Source organism: Sorex araneus, chromosome 3 (genome assembly GCF_027595985.1).
Source record: "Sorex araneus isolate mSorAra2 chromosome 3, mSorAra2.pri, whole genome shotgun sequence".
Taxonomy (NCBI): Eukaryota; Metazoa; Chordata; class Mammalia; order Eulipotyphla; family Soricidae; genus Sorex; species Sorex araneus.
In genome coordinates, this window is record NC_073304.1 from 118,563,724 (window position 1) to 118,590,625 (window position 26,902).

A 26,902-nucleotide genomic window follows, 5' to 3' on the forward strand; every position below is an offset into this window, starting at 1 on the left:
TTAAATTCTTGTGTAGATTGTTTAAGATAGTTTTTTCTTTGTGATTGCAAAACACTTCTCAAAACCAAGCTTGCTGAAGTGTGGGCTTCCCTCATTTATTCTTGTTGGAAGTTTCATTCTGAGCTATGAAAGTGCATCTTTTCTAGACATGAGCGTTAATCTATTCTGTATTTTGGCGGCCATCCAGTTCTTTGCAATGCAGAACTTTGTTTCATCTGAAAAAATGTATGGATATGTTTTTAAAATTATTTGCTGTAATTGCAGCATAATATATTGCTGTACTTTGAGAATTATCATAGTTATACAGCAACTATTTCCAGTGGCTTATACCATTACTTAGGTACATGACAGTCTTTCTAAGATAATGTATTCAGCATACTCTTTTGTAAAGAATGCTTAGCCTTTTCCTAAGTATATTTTGTTGGAGGTTTTACTTGGAGGTTTCCTTGACCCCTTTTCATATCCCAGACTCTTACAGTTTTTGATGGGGGTTGTGGGGTTCTTAATTGTATCTTGATTAATAGATCGATTCATAAGTACTACTTTTCTCATTCAAGGATGTCTCATACCGATATTAATTTCTGTTAGTAATTAGTGGATTGTATCACTGTATCACTGTCATCCCATTGCTCATTGATTTGCTCGAGCGGGCATCAGTAACGTCTATTGAGAGACTTGTTACTGTTTTTGGCATATCGAATATGCCACGGGTAGCTTGCCAGGCTCTGCCGTGTAGGTGAGATACTCAGTATCGAGTGGGGCAGAAGAATCGAACCCAGGTCAGCCTCATGCAAGGCAAATGCCCTGGTGAGATGGGTACTTTTATCATCACCAATACTATTACCATCAGCACTGCCTCTACCAAGTCACAAGTACCATTTCTACTTTTTGTCCACAGAATGTTTCGTCTTAATTCCGCTACTGCATTAGCAGAACTGGCTGTGGCCGCTCGGTGGTACCATGGAGTCTCACAGCCCCCCCAAAATAGGCGGCGACTAATGATGGTGGCTTTCCTGGGAGCCTCTGCGGTTACTGCAAGTACAGGCCTCTTGTGGAAGAGGTGAGTGTCATATGAGCATCTTTTTCTGGCTTCTAATTTTATTTTTATGGTGGTCTCTGTTATCTGAATTATTCAGGCTTAACTTTGTATCAAAACTTCCGGCCCAAATCATTTAGCATTAATCATATTTGGTTTAAGGAATAAGGTGTTTCAAAGAATTAAACACTCACTTTAAGGCAACAACACTGAAAACAGGAGATCCAAACTTCGAACAAACTTAAAAATGTACCCACTGAGATGGCCAGCTGGAGATGGTTGGGGGCTGAGGGCATAAGGGTGTTGGGAGCAAACCTGAAAAACTTGTTGCAGGGAAAAGAAGACACTGGAGGTAGGATTGGTGCTAGGACACAGTATGTCTAAAACCCAACTATGAGTAACTTTGTAAATCATGATGCTTGAATAAAATATAAGTTTTTTCAAAGAATTCTTAAGTACCAGAATGTAAAATTGTTAGATTTATCTCTGCTGTGCTATATAAAAAATTAATAAAGAGATAAACTTTTAAGTTATTCTCTAGTTTAGAAACAAAAGTCAGCTGGTGTTAAAATGTTTGTGATCTTCAAGATCAATAGCAAAGACTAATGTATAATACATAAGTGAATTACATAGTATGCAATTTGGAGTGTTTGTTGCCAAACAAAAACAAATGTGTTCTGGGTTACATAATTATGGTTATGTAAAGATCAAGCATGCTATATGAGTTTACTTAAATATAATTCCTAGAAGCCATTTTAGAATTCTGTTAGAAAATAAGTGTCACAGTTTTACTGTTTTTCCTTCCTCAACCTCTAAAAATATACTAAGTCAAAATGTGAAGGGTTGAGGAACTGTAATATGAATACCTGGTTCAAAATCTGGCTATATACTTTCCTCAAAGGAGTGCTTGTCTGCTAGTGATGGAACTTAACAGTTTGTGTCTGAAAATACTTTGCTTGGAATTTTGAAGGATAGTTTTACTGGATATAGAATTCTAGGTTGACTTTCATAAAGTAAGCCATTTCATTTTCAGTCTTTTGTTTTTTTAATTATTAAACTAATTTTCCAGGTTGTTATGTTTAAGTATTTTTAATTGCAGTAAAATATGTATTGCAATGATTTGCCCTTTTATCCATTTTTAACTTCAGCAGTCTTAAATACATTCACATATTGTGCAGTCTTCACCACCATCTACCTCCAGAAATGTTCTTTTTTGCGAATGAAATTCTCTGACTATTAAACAAGTACACCGTGCTCCTCTCTCTGAATTCCCTAGTTATTCTGTCTCTCTGAACTTGCTATTTTAGTACCTATACAAGTGAAATTATATGGTATTTGCCATCTTGTGTCTGGCATATTTCACTTAGACAATTGCAAAGATCAAGGAAACTTAGCTAGTTTTTTATTTTTTTTTGACAAAACATAAGCTGGATTCAGAAAAAGTGAAGATAGGGCTGGAGCAATGGTATAGCTGCTTGCTTTGCATGCACCCAATCTAAGTTTGATCCCTGGCATCCTATATGGTCGCCCATGTACCACTAGGAGTAATTCCTGAGTGTAGAGCCAGGAGTAACCCCTGAGCACCGGTAAATGTGTCCCAAAAAGAAAAAAAAAAAGTGTCAAGACTCATATAAATAAAATTAGGAATAAAAGAGGAATTATTGCAGGGGCTGAGATAATACAGTAGTTAGCATGCATGCCTAGGTGCACCTGTTTGGTTCAATTCCTGGTACCACATGGTCCCTCAAGCATCATAGGTTGCAGTCGGGTGGGGGGGGGGGGGGGGCGGCGCCTGAACAATGACTGGATGTGGTCCTGGAAGCTCTTGACAGCACAGGGCTCAAGAAGCAGCATTTCATCCTCAGGCCTTTCCATTGAGCCCACTGCTGCTTAATCAAGAATCACTGATGGTGCCCCTGGCACTTCTGAGTATACTTGGGAGCTCCCCACCCTCCCGTTACCCCTCTCACCCCACACACATACACACATACCACCAAGAAGGATATTTTACAGATGATACTATGGAAAAGGGTTGAAGAATGCTATTTAGGAAGGATAGTTTGATCAAATTACCAAATCCTTGGGACACATTTCTCTTTCAATACACATGGTTTGTCAGTCTTACAGTGTTTCTGCTAACAAATCTAATGAGTATCTTAGGAATTTCCCTGTGTGTGATAAGTTACTTTTGTTTTACTGAATTTAAGATTCTTTGCCTTTGATTTAGACAATTTGATTGTAATGTGTCTGAGTATGGACTTCTTTAGGGTCCTGGTTAATGCCATTTGGACTTCTTAAGTATTTCTATTCATTTGAGTGTTTTTATCCTTCCAGATTTGGATAGTTTGGGACTACAGTCTCTTTAAATAAATTTTGGTCCCCTTTCTTTTTTTTGAATCATACCTGGTGATGCACAGGAGTTACTCCTGGCTCTGCACTCAGGAATCACAACTGGCAGTGCTTAGGGGACCATATGGGATGCTGGGAATTGAATATGGGTCAGCAGCCTGCAAGGCAAACACCCTATCCGCTGTGCTATTCCTCCAGCCTGATCAAGTGTGTTCTTGAACTCCTTTAGTGAAGTTTCCAGTTCTGTGCTTTTTTTTGTCAACTCCAGAATTTCTATTTGGTTCTTTTTATATTTCTCTCTCTATATATACATATATGTGTACATATTATATGTATATATATATCTATATATATCATCATCATCATCATCATCCCATTGATCTTGATTTTCTCCAGTGGTCTCAGTAACATCTCCATTCGTCCTAGCCCTGAGATTTTAGAAGCCTCTCTTTATTCGTCCTTCTGGATGGTGCTGTATTGGGGCTCTTTCAGGGTCAGGGAAATGAGACCCATCATTATTACTGGTTTTGGCATATGAATACGCCACGGGGAGTTTGCCAGGCTCTCCCATGCAGGCAGAAAGCTCTTGGTAGCTTGCCAGGTTCTCCAAGAGGGAGAAGTAGGCTATAAGATGTCACTTCCTGGAGCTTGGTTTTATAGTCTCTGGATGTTGGCCGTTGATGGGATTACACAGTGCTGGGGGCAGCTTCTGGGTCTGACTGCCTGGCTACTGGAAAATGGGGCATCTGCGCAGAAGAGGCCCAGTCCCGATCTGAGCAGGCTTGGAGACCTCAGCCCCGGGTCCCGCACACTTGGGTTCCTCTGCTGGTACTTTCATGCGTGAGGCTTGTCCGAACATGTGGAAAGGGGCCTTGAGCATGGCTGTGGCTGGGCTCCAGAGGTCTTCGGCTTAGTTTGGAGGCCTGGCTTTGTTCAGGGGTTACTCCTGACTGCACTCAGGAATCACTCTTGGAAGCTCAGAGGGACCATATGAGGCATCAGGGATTCAACCCTGGTGAGCCATGTGCAAGGCAGTCACCCTCCCCATTGTGCTATCCCTTGTGCTCCAATCTTTTTTTTTTTTAATGTTTAAGTAATTTTTATTAAAGCAAGAATTTTATAATCCAAATTACATTTCCTTGCTCAGTAATCAATTCTGCCCTGACATTCTGAGATATTCCACAGTAAAGAATTACAAAATTAGTGAAAGGAATGCGTTAAATATTTTTACGTTGCTGAAAATTCTTTTTCCCAGGGTCTATAAAACATTGATTTGTGTTTATATTTTGCTATTTTTTTGTTTTTGTTGTTGTTGTTGTTTTTAAAACAGAAGTAATCTAGGCCTACCGGTTTGCTAGACCTGGCATTTGCTCAGTACATAAGGTTTAAAGTTTCCTTTCCTTTTTAAAATTTATTTTATATTTTGCAATGTTGTTTTCCTAGTATTTAAGTTTTTCGATGTTTAGATATTTTTCTTCGGTGAAGCACGAGTTTCTTTTCGTGGTCCCTGGTCAATTTTAAACAGTTGGAACACTGGTGGCACTGTTCATGATTGTGCCCCAATCTTGATATTAACTTTACATGCATAAGTTTCTTGAGCTTATTAGAGTATCTTTATGGTGGCTATTTTAAGTTCATTTCCAGAAAACTCATGCTCCTCTCTTTCTTTAGATCCATTTTTTTAGGTTTTGTTATTGTTGTGGTTTGGCTTGGGGGCCACACCTGATACTGCTCAGGGTTTACTCCTGGCTCTACACTTAGGGATCACTCCTGACAGGGTTCAGGGGACTATATGGGGTTCCAGGGATTGAATACCGGCCAGCCATGTTCAAAGTGCCTACCCACTATAATATCTTTCCAGGTCCCCTTTTTTTTTTTTAATTTATTTTATCCTTTTGGGCACATTTTCTTTTTTTATGTATCTTGCAACTTGATGCTGATATCTATATACTTGGAAGAATGAAACTCCTATCCTTGTCTGTGTAGGCTGCATTTATACATGGGAAGACTCTTGGTGGTCAGTTCCAATATATTCTAGGAGTTTCTGAAACCTTTGGGGAGAAGGAAGAAAATTCTTTGCAGTGGAGGGGAAAAACAAGCCCTTGTGGGCTATTGGCCAGTTGGAAAAGCTCTTCAAGTTCCTTTTAAAATGAACATAATCTCCTGCTCTTCCTGTGTCTCTCTGTGTCACTGCTCATTTCTCACTCTATATCTCTCCTCAGCCTCGAGGTAGCTAAAGTGTATTAGCTTTGCATATGCTCTCCCTGTCTGGTGAGAATGAGAGCAGTCCCTTGGGCAGCACTCTAAAAGGCTAGGGTCCCAGATGCACAGTCCGCTTTCCCCCTGCATGCCTGAAGGACAAGCCTCAGGTTGTGTGTCCTTTCTGATGTCTGCATGCTGTACCAGCTGCAGCATGCCAAATCCCCAGGAACACAGACCAGGCAGCTGCCATCAGTGGTCCATGCAAGGGGAGTGGAAACCCTTGGGCACCCCGTCATAGAGGGATGACTGCCCGCTCCATTCTAGTCCTCACACCTCGAGGGGGCAGTCCTTCGCCAGGATATCTTTCCTGGCACCAAGCTGTGTCTGCTGAGGGAAAGGCTGATAAAGTAAAGTGAAATCTCACTTTTTACGCATTTCAGCATGATTTGGAAGTGAGGGAACAGGAGGGTGCATTATGTTTGTTATGTACTACACAGCCTTTTAACTAGATTTTGGAATTCTCATCAAGGCATGGATCATAAATCATTGTAAAATTAATGTGTTTGTGGAAGACAGAATGCACAGTAGTTATTCAACAAACACAACATATCAGACAATTGCTTTTTTTCAGTGTTTAGAAAATATTTGCAACTAAGTGAAATAAAAAGTATTTAAATTCTCTCTGAAGTAGCCATGTGGAAGGAATATATTATAAATTTTATAATATTGCAGTATCTTAATGCCATTGTATTATTTTTCCAATCCCTTTTCTGTTAGTATTCCTTTATGAAAGCCATGGACATGTGGTTTGCTTTCTCTGTATGGCTGTGGGCTGGGAACTCTGGACACATATTCACAAACCACAGTATTTATTCTTGTTTTAATGATTCATCTGTTAGGTTAAATAAAAATGATGTTGCTGACATTTGGCAATTTAAGTTGTAAAAGCAATAGTCATTTGATTCCACTTATCTTTCAAGGTCAAAATAGGTTCTGTGAAAACTTAAGCAGATGAACACTAAGTGGTATAGGTTTTAAAAAAAAAAGAAACTTAGCCTTGGATGAAGACAAAAATCTTCATAAGATAGACCAGCAGTGGCTATCCCCCAATCTCCAGAGGGACTTCTACTAAACATTCAGCTTTCTCACTGTTGATTAAATAAACATGGAAAGCTCAACAGTTATTTTCATGTATAATTTTTGTTTTGTTTTGCTGCCACACCTGTCTCTGCTTAGGGATCACTCCTGCAGTGTTCAGGGACACCATAAGTGCTCCCAGGGAATGAACCTCGATTGGCTATATGCACAACAAGCAAGCTACATGCTGCACCATCTCTCTGGCCCTCGTCTAATATTTTCAACATGCAACTTTTTATTTGAATTCCATTTTAGTTAGTGTTTGTGTATTTTTTGACCACATCCAGCTGCCACACCTGACTTCTCAGGGTTGCTTTCAGCATGTGCTTGCGGAACCCTGAGGTGCCTCAAATTGAACCAAGGGCCTCATAAAGCAAATATTGAGTCACTTTTCTGGTACCCTGCTTACAATTCTTCAGGCATTGCCATTTCTTCTGTTGTAAGTGCATGTTGATAAGAGGAAATAGTAAGAAAAATTGCCAAGTTAAACATTTTCCAGCGTACATTTTAGTCATGCTAAGGATATTCACATTGCTGTCAAATCAATCACTAGAATTTATCATCCTATAAAGCTGAAAATCTCTATCCATGAAATAACAGTTCCCCTTTTCTGCTCCCTTGAGCTCTCAGTTCCCACCTTTCTACTGTCTATCTGAATTTGGTATTTTTAGATATACCATATAAGTTGAATAATAATGGTAGTTATCTTTTTATGACTGACCTAATTTCATTTAAGTTAATTTCCTTGAGGTTTTTCCATATTGTGGCATGTGACAGTATTTCATTGTCGTTTCCATTTATAAAAATACTTTGACATAGAAAAAGATGTTCATAATACAACTTATTGAGTTAGAGATAAGTATACACCTGTGAATCATCACCTATGCCATAAAATTATCACCTACAAAACTTTTCTCTCTGATTATTGTATTGTTATTGAAAAAAAAACTTAACATGATCTACCCTCTTAGAAAAATTTAAGCATACAATACAATATTATAAACTGTAGATACTGTGCTATACTATAAATCTTCAGGATTCATTTATCTCCTATAAATGAATATCTTTGACTGATATCTCCCTATTTTCTACCTTCCTCTCACACTGTTACACTGGAAACCACCAGTCCACTCTTCTGTAAGTTTTGCTGTTTTATGTTCAGCATATCAGCAGTGTGATGTAATATTTGTCTTTCTGTATCTGACTTTTTTATTTTACTTGCATTTTGTCCTCTAGATTCATCCATATTGTCATTGGTAGGATTTCCTTCTATTTTAATGACTAATATTTGTGTGTGTGTCCTTTTTCTCATTATCCACTTATAAACATTTAGACTGCTTGCACATTTGGACCATTGTGAGGAATTCTGCCGTGAACATGGGATTATAGATAGTTTTTGGTATCTTAACTTTTATTCCTTTGGATATATATCTAGAAATAGGATTGCTGAGTCAGATAAAAATCCTGTTTGTAGTTTTTCAAGAGTGCATCATTCTGTTTTCCATAGTGCTGTACCAACTTAAATTCTCATTTACAGTGTTGGAATCCCTGATCCACAACATCATCTACACATTTTATCATTTTCTTTCCTTTTTTTAAAAAAAAAATTTATTATATTACCATGTGGAAAGTTACAAAGTTTTCAGGTTTATGTCTCAGTTATAACAATATTCAAACACCACCCCTTCACCAGTGCCCACATTCCACCACCAAAATCCCCAGTATACCCCCCGCCCCCGCCCCTCACCCTCAACTGTATAACTGATGAATTTCACTTCATTTTCTCTTTACCTTGATTACGTTCCATATTGCAAAACAAAACTTACTATTGTTGTTGGAGTTTCCCCCCAAGAAAGACAGCCCTACTAAGGAAGCATTTGATAATTGGTTTTCCATTAAAAGATTGTATGTTTTCAGTTTTTAGAAAAGGTTGCGCAGCCGCTAATGCGGCTGCGCGGCTCGGAGGTGTTCCAGTCCCGCAACCCGGATCCGTGTTAGTTGCTGCTCAGTGTCGCCAGGGCTCCATCTGGAGAAGGTGTGCCTGCTGTACCTCCTCCATCTGGATCCCCGGTGTTGCTGGCCCGGTTTGGGGTCCGGGGCATTTCTCCGGCCGCATTGCTCACCAGACTGCCTGGCCTCTTCTCTGTTGAATGTGGCAAGATGGTGCCAAGGGTGGGTCGAGGGCATGACTTCCGGCTTTCTTTCCTTTTTTAAAAAAGAATAGTCATCCTAATTGGTATATGGGGAAATATATACATATATATATACATATATATAGTTTGTTTGGGGGCCACACCTTCTGGTGCTTAAGACTTTTCTCCTACCTCAGGAATCACTCTGGGTGGTGTTGGTAAGTAACTGTTTGCAGCGTTCAGGATCAAACTGGGTCAACTGCATACACCTTAATTCTTGTACTATCTTACCAACCTGTATGGAATATCTTAGTGAAATTTTTGATTTGCATTTTCTAAATAATTATTGGTGTTGGACAACTTTGTCTGTTGGCCTTTTACATATCTTTATTGAGGAAATGTCTCTCCAATTCCTTTGCACTTTTTTTTTTCTTTTTGGGTCACACCTGGTGATGCACAGGGGTTACGCCTGGCTTTGCACTAAGGAATTACTCTTGGCAGTGCTCAGGGGACCATATGGCATTCTGGAAATCAAACCCAGGTCAGCTGTGTGCAAGGCAGGTGCCCTACCCTCCGTGCTATCACTCCAGCCCCTGCACATTTTTAAATCAAGTTATTGTTATTTAGGGTTTTGTTATTGTTGTTGTTGTTGTTATTTTCAGAATTCTTAGGGGTTTTATTTTTGTTTATTTGTTTTTTGGTTTGGGGGCCACACCCAGCGGTGCTCAGGGTTTACTCCTGGCTTTGCACTCAGTAATTATTCTTGGCAGTGCTTGGGCGACCATATGGGATGCCAGGGATTAAATCCAGATTGGCTGCATGCAAGGCAAATGCTCTGCCTGGTGTACTCTCACTCCAGCCCCATGGAATTCTTTTTTTTTTTTTTAACAATATTAACCCTTTATGGTGATACGATAATCTCCCATTCTATAGGTTATCTTTCTCATAATTTGATGTAATCCAGTTTGTCTATTTTTGCTTTTGCTGCTTCTGCATTTGATGTCATATTCTTTATTTTTAAGGCATAATATTATTATATTACATGTATGTACCATATTTTCTTTGTCCATTTACCTGGCCTTCAACATTTCCCATGTTTTAGATATTGTGAGCAATGGCTGTTAACACAGGTGTGTAAAAATCTTTGTGACAATAAATTCTGTTCTTTTAGATCTGTACCCAAAAGTGGATTAAAATGATTTTGGAGGGAAATTTCTTTACATAGAACTTTTCCAAATTCCATTACTATGCTCCTGTTAGACTGTATTGAAAATCTCTACTTGGCTAATACAGTGACCTCTTGAATAATGCAGGTTTTTACCCCCTATTCAGGGCCTATGCAGAATCCCCATCATCTGTGAACAGCATAAAGACTGAACTTGGTGATAAAGGAAAGAATAAAGATGAAGGGGAAGACTCTACCCAGGAAAAAGGGACTGGAGGTGCTTTGGGTGAGCCTCATCCAGAAGAGAAAAAAAAGAAACGTTCTGGATTCAGAGACAGAAAAGTATGGAGCACTCATTATAGCACAGTGTTCTGAGTTGGTCAGAATTACAGTTAATTCTGTAATTAGCTGTACAATAATGCAGTCGAGTTGTTTTCTATCATGCATTTCAGGTCATTCCTAATCACTTTGAAGTTACTCACCTATTTGCTTTTTTCTGTCATGATGTAAGGCAAATGTATTTTTGTAATTTGGAGTTAGTTGGGACGGGGGCGGTGTAGTGAAAAGCATCTAGGCTTGGTAAACAGGATTAGCAAAGTCTTCGTTTTTTTCAGTTCACTTGCCTTGGGTGATTCTTCTCAGATCTTTCTAATGCTGAATACTATGTATGTTGAGTCTGTGTGATACTACTTAATAGTGTGACCTTATTATTACAGAAAAATAAATCTTCGCAAAGATAAAAATATCACCACTACCACCCCCTTAGCATACACACTAAAACCAAATTACATTGGGTTATTTGGGGGTTTTGGCATTTTTTTTAATTGATTGAGGTTCTGTGATTTACAGTATGTTTATGATGGTTTCCCATGCACATAATTCCAACACCACACCCATCACTAGTGTGCCCACCTCCCGCCCCCAAGGACTCCAAAGCCCTCCCCACCCCAATTCAGTTGATCAGGTACTTTATGGTGTTTGAGTGTGGAAAATAGAAATGGAAGAGAAGGTCCTTGGAAGAAAATTGAGTTTTCTATTTGGGTGAAGTTATTAAATAAGTCTCCTCATCACATCCATTCCTGGTTTAGATTAATTTGAAGAAAAGTTATCACAAGTTAGTTGTCACCTATTTCCATGTTTCCTCAGTGACAGGTCTAATATTTTAAACCTGGATGAATTTAAGAAAAGGTCAGATTTATCTCACTTTATCTGTTTCACAAGCTTTCCATTTTGTAAAGCCATAGTCCCCCAATTTATTTTTGAACCTCAATTTGTATTCCTGTTTACTGCTCAGCAGATTTCATACTTCACAGGAAACTTTAAGGTACCAGTTTATTTAGTTTGTAATCCCCATAGCATAAACTTAACAGGGTCCCATTTTCTTACCGTACTTAGTAGTGGTATGTGTTGTTATTTTGACATATAACACTCTAAAAGATGTAAGGTATAATCTCATTGTGGTTTTGGTTTACATTTCCATAAAAATAAATGTTGTTTGGCCATAGACATAGGGGTTAAGGCACTTGTTTTGCACATAGCCAACCCCATTTCGATCTCCAGCACTGCATATGGTTCTATGGGCACCTTCAGGAGTGATCCCTGAGCCCAGAGCCAGAAGTAAGCCCTAAGCACCACCAGGTATTACCCAGAAAACAATAATAACAGTAATGTTATTCATTTAACACTTTAGACATTGTCATGGCTAATAGCCTAAACATTGCAAATTGATTATTTTTGTGTTGTTGTTGTTCAGAAGAGGAAGAATCCAGAATGATGGCTCTTTCTTCAATGTCAACCTGGAAATAATATAGTCCTAATATGAAATTCCTTTGATTACTGCTTGTAGCTAAGTCTCAAGGCTGTTAGGGGATGAATAAAACTCTTAGTGTGCTGGCACTTGCTAAATTTTTAAAACTAAAGTGTCCTCTACAAATGTTTTCAGATTTTAAGGCTAGTTAGCATTTGAAAGAGTCTTGTCATGTGCAGTTCAAATTGATGGTTCTTTTTTTTTTTTTTTAAATATGGGATGTTTCACGAATGTTCATGTTCAAATCCACGGTTCTTTCTTTCTTTTTTTTCTTTCTTAAATGTGGAATGCTTCACAAATTTGCATGTTATCCTTGAGCAGGTGCCATGCTAATCTTTGTATCATTCCAATTTAAGTCTGTGCTGCTAAAGCAAGCACAGCATTTCTTTCTCAGTTGCATATTTGGTCTTGAAATTAAGACCACTTTAAGTAGCTGTTAAATAGGCCTCAAAATGATGTAACTGTCAACTGTCATTGACAGCTATTACATAACTGTCAATCTGTCGAGGATTGACAGTTATGTAATAGCTGCCTAATATGGCAAATCCAAAGTATTAGTAATATTTATCTTAATATTGTGAGACTTGTTGTTACTGTTTTTGGCATATCCAATACACCACAAGTAGCTTGCCAATCTCTGCCGTGTGGGCGGGATACACTCAGTAGCTTGCCGGGCTCTCCGAGAGGGACAGAGGATCAAACCCACAGTGGAGACGTTACTGGTGCTCGCTCGAGCAAATCGATGAGCAACGGGATAACAGTGATACAGTGGCACAGTGATCATTTAAAATGCTTTTGTTTTAAAAAATTTAGTTACAGTTTAAACCTACATAGTCTCAAGCTTTCTTGATTGATGATTAATGACATTGTATGAAATTAAAACCTATTAAATCATTCCCTTTTCAAAACTCATTATTTAAGAATCATAACATGTCATATTACCCTATTACTTAAGATTGTTACAACTCTCTGATGATGTTGTCCAGTTTTTTTAGCATTTGGTGATTTAATAAATTAGAAGATTCTTCAAAATATTTTCAGATCAAAATTTGCATGATATTGCCTCAAGTAGAATATGAATAGTATATTGAAAGAAAGGTTAAGCTGTTTCTGAAATTCAAGTTTATTTTAATATTTTTTTAAAAAACATTTACAGAAAAAGTTGATACAATAGAAAGTCCTACACACAAAAATAACAAATATGTAGGAATTGAAGAATTGCTTTATATAGTAATATTCCACAGAGTTTTTATTAATATTAGTTTTATTACTATTTCTAATTTTAGGTGATGGAGTATGAGAATAGGATTCGAGCATATTCTACACCAGACAAAATCTTTCGATACTTTGCCACCTTGAAAGTAATCAATGAGCCTGGTGAATCTGAGGTGTTTATGACTCCAGAAGATTTTGTGCGATCCATAACACCCAATGAAAAACAACCAGAGCGTAAGTTCCTAAAGTTAAAAATAAAATTATGATACTCATTTTGTTATATTCTAATCTCTTTTTGTGCATTACCTAAACTCTATAGATCCATACAATAATTATAATCACTGTATGGCTAAACTACTGCATGTCAGGCATTTGCATCTTTAAAAAAAAAAGGAGGAGATAGACTACAATCTAATATGGTAATTTTTGTTTGGTTTTAGTTTTGGGGCCACCCCAATGGGGCTCAGGGTTTACTCTTGGTTCTGAGTTCAGGGATAATTCTGGAGGGCTTGGGGGGACTATATGGGGTGCCAGAGATTGAACCCAAGTCAGCGTTGTGCAAGGCAAGCACCCTTTATGCTATACTGTTTCTCCAACTTCCAGGATAATTCCTAGCCAGGGTAAAGGGATTGTACCCCTTTACAAGGGTACAAGGAGATTGTACCCCTCTGACTGAGATTCATTGCCGTCAAGTTACTTTATAGCAAGAGAGAGTAATAGGTAACTTCAAGAAGGTAGTGACTTGGTAATAAGCAGAAAATGCAGTACTAATATAAAGAAGAGACACTTCACTCAATCTGGAAATTGGGGAATACTTTCTAGAAAATTTAAAGAAAATGTAAGCTAACCACGAGTAGTGGAAAGAATGTGTTATGTAGAAGAAACTAAACAAAGTGTGAGGAAGGAAAATGAATGAATATTTCACATGTATGTGGGAAACATGATGGGGGAAATAGAGAAAGGAGTTTTAAGAAAATCAGAAGTTCTTTAAAAACAGCAGTAAGGCACACTATCTTGTTGCCCACGTGCCCCCCATCTCTCTTCTTAGATATGTACTTGCCTATCTACTCGTTATTCTCTCTCTCTCTTGCTCTCTCTCTCTCTCTCTCTCTCTCGAGCGTGCGCTCTCCATCTTTCCCTCCACACCTTCAAAACTCTCCAAATAAAATTTGTTTTACTTCAAAAAAAAAAACAATAAAATTGCAAAACTGTCAGACAGAGAGAAGTAGTAAAAAACTAAAGTCAGAAAGAAAATGAGGCAATTCTACCTAAAAAAACAAAAGGGTTATAAGAAAATACTAGTAATAATTACATGGCAACAGATTATATAACCTAGATGAACCAGACAGATTTCTAGATTCTGCACGTAAAAAATGCAGAACATTGCAAAAAATGATAATGAGCTCTTACAAGTAAGCATAATGATAAGTGTTCCATTTAATAGTTTGTCAAGGAACTTGAATAAACATTTATTCAAATAAAGTATACAGGTGACCCACAAGAACATGAAAGTATTTTATTAATTTTTTTTTATTCACTGTTAGAATGCTTATTATCAAAGAACTAGAAAGTCCCAAATATTACTGGGATCAATTGATGTCATGGAAAACCTGAGTAGAGTCACTCAGACCTTGCATTCCTAAACTCTTTGCCACATTCTCCACATAGCCCGTGTGACTTTCTTCCTATTCCATTTCAGTGCAATTGGGCATTACAAAGTTGACATTATAATTATAATGAGTTGTGCATACACAGAGGTCAAAGCTGATGAGTTCTCGAGGGTTGGGGGGGGTGAAGAGAGGGGTCTTCTAGAGAAACGTATGGATTGTGCAGGACAGTAGTTCCAGTTGCAAACCCTAGTCATGGAAATTTAAGACTGGACTCTAAACCAAGGATGGCCTCTAACTCTTAATAATGAGCTTAGACTTCCACATATAAGTGTTTACTTAGTTCTTCCTAGTGTGCTGGTCCACTCAACTATATATGATCACTAATCATCTCTATTAATAAATTTCCAAGGGCCAGCTGGACAAAGCACAGGGGTCCTTCCCAATGAAGATAATCATATTAGGTCAGCTCTTTCAGGGACCACAATGCTCTGGCCCTCTAGAAAGCTGGTGTTTCTGATAATTAAAATCTGTGATCATCTATGGACATGAAAGAGCAATGGTTTCTCTTTTCTACAACCATTACTTGATTTGGCACTTGTCTGGTATCTTCTTTGGTGTCTATTAAGGTCTTTGACTCATTTTTAATTTGATTGTTTTCTTATTGTTATTTCTTACGAGTTCTTTGTATATATTTGAATAACAGTCACTTTATTAACCATGTCTGTTGGAAATATTTTCTCCCAAAGTATATTTTATCTTCTAATTCTCTTACCTTGTCTTTCATAGACTAATATATTTGGTGAATTTTTTTAAGAGAACAATCCAAATAATAGAAAAATATTAAAGTTATAGTCTCATCTGAGAAATAAATAGCACTGCCTGCACTGCCATCCTGTTGTTCATCGATCTGCTTGAGCGGGCACCAGTAATGTCTCCATTGTGAGACTTGATACTGTTTTTTGCATATTGAATACGTATTTTATTATCCTTAAATAAGGAAAAGTGAGAGGAGGAACCATTTTAACCCATCACTTCACACCTACCTTTATTGGCTATAATTTTAAACAAACAAGTGTTGAAGATATGGAGAAAATTGAAGCCCACTTAAGTTGCTGGTAAGAATGTAAAATGGTGCAACCACTACCAAGGTTGATTGTTTTGGTTTTGGGCCACATCCAGCAATGCTACAGTGTTACTCCTGGCTCTGTACTGAGGAATTACTCTTGACAGTGCTTATGGGACCATATCCAGTGCTAGGGATGTAACCTGGGTCTGCCTTGTGCAAAGCAAGCACACTATCCACTGTACTTTCTTTACGACTCCCTAACAAAGTAATTTGGCCTTCTCTTAGGAGTTAAACAAAATTTCAGTATAACCCAACAATTTTATTATAAGTATAAACCCAAAAAAAAGCATATTTAAATAATGACTGATACTTGTGGTTTCATAGCAGTGTTATTCACAGTATTTAAAAGGTGAAAAAAATCTTAAATGTCCTTCAACAGATGAATGTATAAAGAAATTACTCAGAGGCCCTAGTGATAGTAAAGTGTGTAAGGCACTTGCCTTGCATACAAGACAAGCTCCTTACCCACTCTACTGTCTCTCCAACCCTATAGTATTCAATTCCTCTTGTCACCTTCAGTGTTCTTTTAAAGTCAGTCTAAAACATATCATGTAATCTGAAAATATCTCTATATGAGTCTTTCACAGTACTTGTAAATAATAATTTCACATTACATTTTTGAAAAATAGTCATTTTAATAGTTCACATTTTCCCCTCTACAGCTGTAACAGATGTTTTGTTTAAGTCAACCTCCAGGGACAAGGGAGATTAGTACAGCAGATAAGGTGCTTCCTTGCATGTGGCAGTCCCAGGTTCGGTCCTTGGCATCCCTAGCATTCCATATGGTCCCCCAAGCACCATCAGAAGTGATTCCTGGGTGGGGCCGGAGCGATAGTCCAGCAGGGAGGGTGTTTGCCTTGCATGCTACTACCCTGAGTTCGATCCTAGGCATCCCATATGGTCCCCTGAGCACCACCAGGAATAATTCCTGAGTGCAGGGCCAGGAGTAACCAAGCTTTTTGGGTCATACCTGTGCATTGCTGGGTATGACCCAAAAAGCAAAAAAGAAAAAAGAAGTGATTCCTGAATACAGAGCCAGGAGTAACCCCTGAACATTGCTGGGTGTGTCCTAAAAACAACAACAAAAATAACTCCACTTCCAGAGATGGTCCAGACTTTACCAGCTCTCTCTTTAGTCTTTATCCAAATGTGTTGTCTGTCTTTTTTGTTTGTGTGTCATTTATGAAGGATATGTTTTATGCCTATTTCTTTTCTCAGCTCACTCTTTTTTCTCAGATTATATGTGTTTATAGCACTTAGTAGGATAAAGAATAGCCTGACAAATCCAAACCTTGGCTCTTCTCCCATTCAAAAAATGAACAAATATTTTCCCCATGTGCTATTAATAGCATCAGCCCCAGTTGGTATCTTTTAAGAGTAACATTTTGGTTCTGAAAATGGGACCAATCCTTGTGACCTTTCATTTATGTCTTGATTAAGTCATCTATTACAGTTGATTGAAACTGAAGATGAGAGCTATAATATAATTCTCTTAGGTTGTAATCAGTGGGTAAAGTTTTGGATTTTCTCTTTTACAGACTTGGGCCTGGATCAATATATAGTAAAACGCTTTGATGGAAAGGTGAGCAAACTCTAATATTTAACATATTTGGCATATCTGTACATATTGTGTATATATCCTATTATTTCCTATTCAATTGCTAAATATTCTATTGTTTGCTAAGTAAAATTTTAATTATCTGGAATTACATTTAGCAGATATTTGATTACCCTTGTTTTAAAAAAGAATTGATTGGGAGGCCTGTGTCTTCAAACATTTCTCCAGACAGACTGAAGCAAAAAGTTCTACATTTCTCTCTCTAAGGGATATACAAGTGTTCTACTTCCTAAATGAAAAGCTAATTCAGATTATGTTGGTATTTGAATTTCAGTTCAGTAGTCCTCATTAAAGCTAACAAGCTCCCCAATATTACATTTGCTTTTCTTACGAGAACATCTGATTTGACCTTCCTTAGTCTTGGATGGCCTATAGCAATAATCTGAACTGGAATAGTACAGTCCTTGCCATAGTTAAGAAAACCTTCAAATTGCACAGATTTATTTTCAGTTACCCATTTTATATGTGAATAAATCAGACTAAGTCATTCTAAATCTAGAAGACATGATTTAATTTAATTATTTTCTAAAGCAGTCAGGTAAACCTGTTTTTCCTTTCAGGCTAAAGTCATCAAAAAGAGAAGGAGTCTATTACACAGGGTCAGAAAGAGAAGTAAAAGAGCAATTTTAAGGAGAAGGAAGGAAGCACAGCAGAAAGAAGAAAGAGCCAGGACTGAGAGAAAGTTTGACGAGAAGGAAATTGGAAAAAAAGTCATGAAATGGATGGAAAAGGCAGGATCACAAATGAGTCTTACTGAGTAGAAGTCAGGCTTACTAGAAATAAACCTTAAAGAAATCTGTCAGTCTTGGGTCACGTGAAGTGACTCTACACTGGGAAGGTGAAGACATAAGTCCAAGGTCTTTTGGAGGAATGGAAAGCATGACTAGCTCTGAGTTATCTCAGCCAAGGGTGGGAACTGCCTACGAATTTCCTTGCCCGTCTGTGCAGGACGCACAGTACTTCTTGCAGTGGGTTTGGGGTTTTGGGGTTTTTTGTTTGTTTGTTTATGGTCACATATTCAGAGAAAACTAAAAGATTAAAGGAAAAGGGCATTGAAGTAGGTCTGATGAGAGACCTAGGTTCACAGCCGTGGCACTGGTTGGGGCAGTCTGATGTTTCTGCTTGTGTCTGATCAAGTCCCATGTCTTTGTGAGGGATTCCTGGAACCGGTGACGTCAGACTGGTGTCAGGCCGTCTGGAGCATCAGGCCCCCTGCTGTATATATATTTTTGTGTGATTCAGAGCCCAGCCTATGCCTGTCCACAGGAGGTGACCAGTAAAAATGTGGTGGCTCAGAAAATAATCAACTAGTCAATCACATATTCCTTGGATGTGGGTTTCATTGCTTCGCTATTCTGCTGTGGGAGTGTGGTTTGGGCCACACTCAGTGGTGCCCAGAGGCTGTTCATGGCTTTTCTTTTTTTTACCAAAGGAATTCCAGGTAGCACGAAAAGTCAATCCTTTATTATGTATATTCAGATTTGAAAACATGTAAAGAAAGTGAATGTGTATACGTTGACTAGCAGATGTATTTGTTCTAAAGGGAATTTTCACTCCTCAAGCTCTCCCTAATGGCAACTCATGTTCTGTACATGCTGTCTAGCAGAGCTGGGTCGAGGGGGCGGGGGCAGACTACCTACACCTGGCTGTGTGTGGGAGACCATAGGGTGCCAAGGATAGAAAATTGGTGTCCTGTGGGTGCTGGAACATATAACTGAAACCCAGTCATGAGCAACCTTATAACTGTATCTCACTGTGATTCACTTAAACAAATTAAAAATAAGGAAAATAGTAAAAATAAATGAATTAATTTTTTTTAAAAAAGAGAGAAAAGAAAACTGGTGTCCTATACATACATACCAGGCATGTCCTCCAGCCCTATGAGCCATTTTCCTGGCCTCCTGCTTCAGACTATATATAATGATGAGTGCAGAATTAGTTCAGTGTGTAACCAGTTTACAGTGTTTTTTTCAGGAATTTTGACATATATGAAATTCATCACTTGGTACTTATGATATAAATCAATGCTTATTCAGCTGTTGATCTTACTGTTATATTTAGGATCTTTATTTTTCTTTTTATCTAAAAATAAAAAAATTTATAGTACAGAAATATTAACAATTTTCTGTTCAAATAACATTTTATTTTGGATTATTGTCATAAATTCAATACATGAGGATCAGAAGTTTCATAGAAAATAATACAGGGATTTTGGGGGGGTTTGGGGTTTTTTGGGGGGTGGGGGCTGGTGCATTTCGGGTGCTGGTAACTACAACCACTGTGCCTTGCTCTGCACTCAGGGATCACCTGGCGTGATTTGGGGGACCATAGAGGGTGCAGGGGATTGAACATGGGTCAGCTGTATGTAAGGCAAATACCCTACTCACTGTATTCTTACTCCGGCCCCTAAGCTATGACTTTCAAAATCAGCATTATGATCTGATATTTGAAATATGCTGACACTTGAAAAATTGGATCTTTTGTAATCAAGATAATAGAGAAAATAACGTTTCTGTTACAAATTAAACTGTTTGCTTTTTCATATATTGATTGGTTGTATGTTAAATATAGCATCGTTTGCATGAAATACTCATTATAGTTAACCTACAGAGGAGGAAAAATTTGAAATATAATTATATAACCAGAGTGAATTCATAAACTGATTTAACATGTCGGTAAATCTTTCAACACCAATAATAGCTTCTGGTTTTAGTCTCATATTTTTTCATCTTCCTTTTTCCTTTTCAATCTTTTAAAATCATGAAAAATACGAGGCAGAAATAGTTAAAGGATAAGGGACTTGCCTTGCACACAGCTGACCCAGCTCCAATTCCTGACACCCCATATGGTCCTTCAAACCTGCCAGGAGTGATCCTTTAGCACAGCCACATGTGGTCCAAACCCCCCCCCCCAAATTTTTTTGAGTTCTTTCTCTTCTCATTTTTCTCACTTCTTAACAAATTGCCAACTTTAATGTTTTTATACACATCACTAAGAATATCTGGCTTTGGTCCCTGGAATATTTTCCAGGACATTTCTGTTTTGAGTGTCTTTGATCAGTAGATCTTATGCTGAAGTTTGTGAGTTAAGTATGAAAAATGCACATTTTACCAGAGTGATATTACATAGTGTTTGCCTTGCATGCATCTGTCCCGGGTTTGATTCCTAGCACCCCATAGGGTCCCCAGAGAACCTCCAGAAGTGATCCCTGAGCATAGTAAGGTGTGCCCCCTCAAAAAAAGAACAAAACTTTATAATTCATAAAATATGGATCGATGTACTTTTTCATGCACTAATAGCATAGGATGAAAGAATGTGACTTTGGATTCGAACAATCCTGTATTCAGATACAGGTTCTGCCACATAATTGATGTATAAAAATCTTGGGCAAGAGAACACTTAAACCAGAGTTCCTGAATTTATTGGTCTGTTGCCCCCTTTTCAGGAAAAAAGCAAAAAAAAAAAAAAACTTCAGTACCCCTTGGGAATCTATCTTAAGTGAAGTGAACAAACAGAAAATACCCCTAATTTGTACCCGTGACTACTTGTCCCTCAGCATAGTTGCCGCATCCCTGGGGTGGTGGGAGGGGGGTTCCCACTCTGGGAAACACTGATGCCCTTTCTGCATTGTTCACTGTCATTTCCTTTTCAGTACAGTCAGGATAAAGGTTGAGTATCTGGGCCTATAAATCACTGTCACTTGAAGCCCTTTACTCCGCTTATGAGAAAAGTTGGCACTCTCGTAATATGTTTCCTTCTTCCATAGATTGTATGAAATGCTACAGAATAGCTTACCGGCTGCCTTATTGCTAGCTCGCTCTCTCTTTCTCTCTCTCTCTGGTTCTTTCCTTCTAAATTACAACCAGCTAGAAAAATCTCCTGCAGTAAATACCTGATTCATAAACCAGAGCGTGAGAGCTATGGTTTGATTTTCTCATATCTTTAGCTGTCCTGTGTCCTTGATTTATCTCATCCTTATGTGTTAAGTCCTTTAGGACAATCATCAATCTAGCCTTAGGTTTTAAATTGCTGAAAACATATATTTTCATCAAGACCTTTTTCTTATTTATTTGTTTTTGAGGCCACACCTTGCAATGCTCATAAGGCTTATTACTGGTTCTCAGCTCAGGGGACCATATCAGATTCAGAAATCAAACCTGGGCTGGCCGCATACAAGGAAGTCACCCTACCCACTGTACTATCACTCTGACCCCATCCATCAAGAATTTTTTTTTTTTAGTTTTTTCCAGGCCCAGTTTTATGAAATATAGCTTTTTTTTTTAAAATTTATTTATTTTTAATTAGAGAATCACCGTGAGGGTACAGTTACAGATTTATACACTTTTGTGCTTATACTTCCCTCATACAAAGTTTGGGAACCCATCCCTTCACCAGTGCCCATTCTCCACCACCCGTAAACCCAGTGTCCCTCCCACCCTCCCCAATCCCATCTCCCCCCCACCCCACCCTGCCACTGTGGCAAGGCATTCCCTTCTGTTCTCTCTCTCTAATTAGCTGTTGTGGTTTGCAATAAAGGTGTTGAGTGGCCGCTGTGCTCAGTCTCTAGCCCTCATTCAGCCCGCAACTCCCTTCCCCCACATGGCCTTCGACTACAATGTAGTTGGTGATCGCTTCTCTGAGTTGACCTTTCCCCGGAACGTGAGGCCAGCCTCGAAGCCATGGAGTCAACCTCCTGGTACTTATTTCTACAGTTCTTGGGTGTTAGTCTCCCACTCTGTTATTCTATATACCATAGATGAGTGCAATCTTTCTATGTCTGTCTCTCTCTTTCTGATTCATTTCACTCAGCATGAAACTTTTCATGCCCATCCACTTGACTACAAAATTCTTGACCTCCTTTTTTCTAACAGCTGCATAGTATTCCATTGTATAGATGTACCAAAGTTTCCTCAACCAGTCATCCGTTCTGGGGCATTCGGGTTTTTTCCAGATTCTGGCTATTGTAAACAGTGCTGCGATGAACATACATGTGCAGATGTTGTTTCGATTGTACTTTTTTGCCTCTCTGGGATATATTCCCAGCAGTGGTATTGCTGGGTCAAATGGGAATTCAATATCTAATTTTTTGAGAGTCGTCCAAATTGTTTTCCAGAAGGGCTGAACCAGTCGGCATTCCCACCAGCAGTGAAGAAGGGTCCCTTTCTCCCCACATCCTCTCCAACAGCGGTTGCTTTTGTTCTTTTGGATGTGTGCTAGTCTCTGTGGTGTGAGGTGGTATCTCAAAGTTGTTTTGATCTGCATCTCTCTGATGATTAGTGATGCAGAGCACTTTTTCATGTGCCTTTTGGCCATTCGTATTTCTTCCTTGGTAAAGTTTCTGTTCATTTCTTCGCCCCATTTTTTGATGGGGTTGGATGTTTTCTTCTTGTAGAGTTCAACCAGTGCTTTATATACCATTTCCATCAAGAATTTTTATCATAGTAGTACTAGGCTTGACTTAAGAAGTATATTAAGTTTAAGTCAAATTTTATTTCACAGTTGATGAAGTTTGTTGAGAATAATATTTTAAACCATTTGATATTTGGCAATAATTTGGAGTGTCACACAGCTAAATTAGCTAGTCTAATATACATCAAATGCCAGTCTCTTAGCATTTTATTGCCATTACAAGTGTAGATTGTACTTTGTTTCCTATACCAAGTTTTTGAGATCCGTTTCTAAGTAATAATTATTAATCCTCTGAATTCATGTGGGCTTGTTGCCTATATATTAACAAATTTGTCACCACCTTAAACTATCCATTAAGCTATGGCAATTGACCCATACCAAAAATGTGAAATGTATGCTCTTGCTTTTATTTAAAAAATAGATAATTTTTATGGCTTTGTGGGACTTTTTGGTTTTGATTTGGGTTTGGGTTTTTTGGGGAAGTGGTTCTTTTGGGTTTGGTTGGAGGAAGTTGGTGTTTTGGGTTTTTTTTTTGTGATAAGTTTTTCTGCAGTTGTAAGTTTCATTTTGGGGGAAGTTTAGGAATTGGTTTTGTTCCATTGTGCCTAGAAAAATTTTATATGTATTTCTTTCATATTTCCAGGTATTCAGTACTTTAATACGTCTTAATTGATACTATATATGTTATAATTTTAAGATCTATGTATTGACTGTGGGAGTTTTTATTCATATAATCAAACACTGTTATTTTTCCCTTTTTCTCATCTTCTGATCAGGATTTCTGGCAGGTACTGACTCAGCAGCATGCGCTTTATATGAATTAACATTCTAGGATCCTTAGTAACGCTTCAGGGGCAAAGGCTCGGTGCATGCTAGTGTCCTTCTCCTGCTCTCTGTAGAATGATTCAGTTCCTGTCACTTAAGATTTACATACCTAATCATGACAGTTCAAACACTGCAAAAGTCCTTGAGAATATAGTACCCCACATAACTTAGAAGGAAGTTCTAGCATTGTGTGTCATACAAGAAGTCAGTAACTGCTTTGATTAGTATAATGTATACAGCCCACTCCAATAATTAGGACATTTGAATAGTTTTCTTTGATGTCATGTTCCTCATTGAACTGTCACAAGAATAGTCAATAATAGTTTCAAGTGAAATTTTTAAAGGTTTTTTTCCCCTTTTTGAAAATAAGAGGGAGTGTGGAAGGCCATGGAGAAAGACTTCATTATTTTGCTTTTCCAAAAAAAATATTTTGAGCTAATCAACAATTTTAAACTGGAAAATCAAGCAAGTACATGGAGAAGTCGCAAAAAAGAATGGCTGACAATCCCAGGAACTTACCTAAGAGTTATTTTTTATTTCTTTTTTATTCTTAAGGCTTATTAAATGACTGTAGTTTATAAGCTTATTAAATGACTGTAGTTTATAAAATTATTAAAGTTTATTCATCAAAAATTACTTAATATTTCCTGGGGCTGGAGCAATAGCACAGCAGGTAGGGCATTTGCCTTGCACTCAGCCAACCCGGGTTCGATTCTCAGCATCCCATATGATCCCCTGTGCACCACCAGGAGTAATTCCTGAGTGTACAGCCAGGAGTAACCCCTGTGCATCGCCAGGTGTGACTCAAAAAGAAAAAAAAAATTACTTATATTTCTTAATATGAACTAATAAGCATAAACTGTAACTCAAGCAACCTCTTTTGATTTAAAATATTTCAAGGCTTAATTAAGATCGGAGTACTCTTGATTTTTATAAAACATTTTTTCTGCACTTCATGGGTTTTGAATGGGAGACATTTTTAGTAGTGTCCTTACCAAACTCCTAAACAAGTCATCCTGTTGTTGCTGCTATTGATTGCTTTGACTTTGCCTTAAACTGCATTTATGAAAAAAATAATAATTCATTGATAATTTTATCATCAATGTTTCTAACCCTAGAGAATCTGTTTTCAAGTAGATGTGACAGCATCAGGGTGCACATGAGCCTTAGGTCAGATGAGCCGATATCACAAAACCCATGTGATTAACAAGTTGCCACTTCTGAATCTCCACAGCAGGACCAATTTGTAGGAAGCAGCTAGAAGTTCTTATCTTTGAGAGTTATATGGTTTAAGGCTTGAAGATTAGAGTTGCTCAACTTGGATAGGTTGTCACTGCTAAAGGGCGAGAAGAGAAGTCAGGATTGGGGATTACTCAGAAAGCTTTGGCACCTACAGCACTGGCCAGTCAGCCGCCCAGTGTTGGTCAAGGGCATAGGACACCCTTACACATGGATTACTGAAGGCAATATCCTTTGTTGCTCAAGGATTCAAAGTCATGTATTACTGTGTTCTTATATCTCATTAATGTGCTTTTTATATTAAAAGTAAACTTTTTTTTTCTTGAGATACGAGGGGAATTGTAATATTGGGTTGTTTAAGTATCCCTTTTTGGCGACACTAGTATAAGCGACACTAGTATAAGCCTTTAAGCTTCCAAAGGCCAATGAGTAGTTACAGAAGAAGGCTTTCTTGCTTGCTTTCTTCCAGGAACTTGTCCTCTGCATGCTAGTTCCTCTTGCCTGGGAAAACGCTGGACTCACTTAGTTTTCTTGATAGCATAGACTGCTGCTTTTCAGATGCAGCTTGTGGATGGTGCCAGTACTTTTTCTATTGCTGTGAGGAGTATCCATAATGTCTCTTTCCAGTCACTGAGTTCCACCACTACTAAAGTCTGTTATCCCATGTGATTCATTATTTCAAATTTTTTGAAAAAAATGTAAATATTATCATTAAGTGTTCTCCAGAAGAGTATAATTTACTTCAATGTCCCAAATATTGAGACTTCTATTAAGATGTCTTTAAATGCATTTTTTAGATTCTGTCATGTTTGAATCTGGGTCCCTTCTGAACATGTTTGATTTATCATTGTTAATTTGAAAGCATAGACAAGACAACCATTACATTTTCATAACACCTTCATGTTTAGGTTGTGCTTCAGGAAACAAGATTTAAAATTCATTTTGACAAGAGATGTTTTGATTCCAGATTAGCTTCCCTTTTCTTTTGACTTTTAGTAAAACATTACATTGTGTTTTGCATAACCTCTGAAAGCTATTCAAAACTATTTATTTCTCCGGGGGGGGAATAAAAAAAAAACTATTTATTTCTCCTATTCTGGTAAACCTATCTTCTTGCTTAGCTTAAACATCTGTTGATGACCTTTCACTGCAAAGATGAGGATAACATTTGCTTTGCATATTTTTCTTTTCCATCCTACTTTTTAAAAATTACAAGTTAAAATAAACTCCATTTTATTAATCTAACAATAATATAGTATTCTAGAATTAACATTTATTTTTTAAATTTTCAATATGCGTTTGAACAAATCAGGGCTTAAAAAAAGTGGAGTGTACCTGCACCATTAACCTGCACAGAATGTTCTCTTCAACTTCAGTTGAGCCTGCTGTAATCTAGTGCCCAAGGTTAATATTTTACAATAGTGAACTATATTTTGCTCCAAAAATATTCTGTATCATTAGTAGTTTCAGAAATTATGAACAATATAGATATCTATCTGCTTATGTGCAATTGATAGTACATAAAATAGTTCATGACATGGATTGGGTTACTTAAATTTTTGTAAACCTCAGTTTTGTCATCCATAAGGAAGTGCAGGTAGTAACATCATGTACCTCATAGAATTGCACTCGAGATTTAAAAAGCTAATGCTACAGTGCTACAATGCAGAATGCTTACCAAAGGGAAGACAGAGAATATGCAAATTGCCATTTTTAAAATATTGATGTCTTTAATCATTTTAGGTGCTCAAGAAATTCACATAAATGTTTCATTTTTTAAAATTATTTCAGAATTTATCATCTAAATAATAGGTTTCTTGGAAAATGATTAGAATAGTATATAACCTAAGAATGTTACGTGGTGATTTTTTAAGAGTGAAACTAGTTTTGTTTTTATGATATTTTTTTCCTATAATATTTTTAATGGGAGAAAATAAAATGCAATATTGCTGTAGTTTTCAAAATTTGTGTATGAAGTTGTTTTTCCTTGAGGTATAGGGAGGGTTCTTACAATTCACGTGACTGAAACCAA

General features: G+C 37.7%; 1 protein-coding gene and 1 non-coding gene across 3 annotated transcripts in view; one reads left to right on the top strand and one right to left on the bottom strand.

Annotated features, from left to right (window-relative positions):
* The window catches only part of MICU1 (mitochondrial calcium uptake 1), a 168,025-nt gene that overhangs the window by 25,969 nt on the left and 115,154 nt on the right, over positions 1-26,902 (top strand). Inside the window, exons 2-5 of one of the 2 annotated variants that reach the window (XM_004615473.2) lie at positions 899-1,060; positions 10,189-10,363; positions 13,115-13,277; positions 17,318-17,361. In XM_004615473.2, the coding sequence (XP_004615530.1) occupies positions 900-1,060; positions 10,189-10,363; positions 13,115-13,277; positions 17,318-17,361 (543 nt within the window). In that variant the 5' untranslated portion in view covers position 899. Of the gene's footprint in view, positions 1-898; positions 1,061-10,188; positions 10,364-13,114; positions 13,278-17,317; positions 17,362-26,902 lie in introns of those variants that run through there. The other variant, XM_055132399.1, reaches the window with a different exon arrangement.
* LOC129403868 (U6 spliceosomal RNA) lies at positions 12,105-12,206 on the bottom strand. The gene has a single exon (XR_008629526.1). It is a non-coding gene; the product is annotated as a U6 spliceosomal RNA (small nuclear RNA).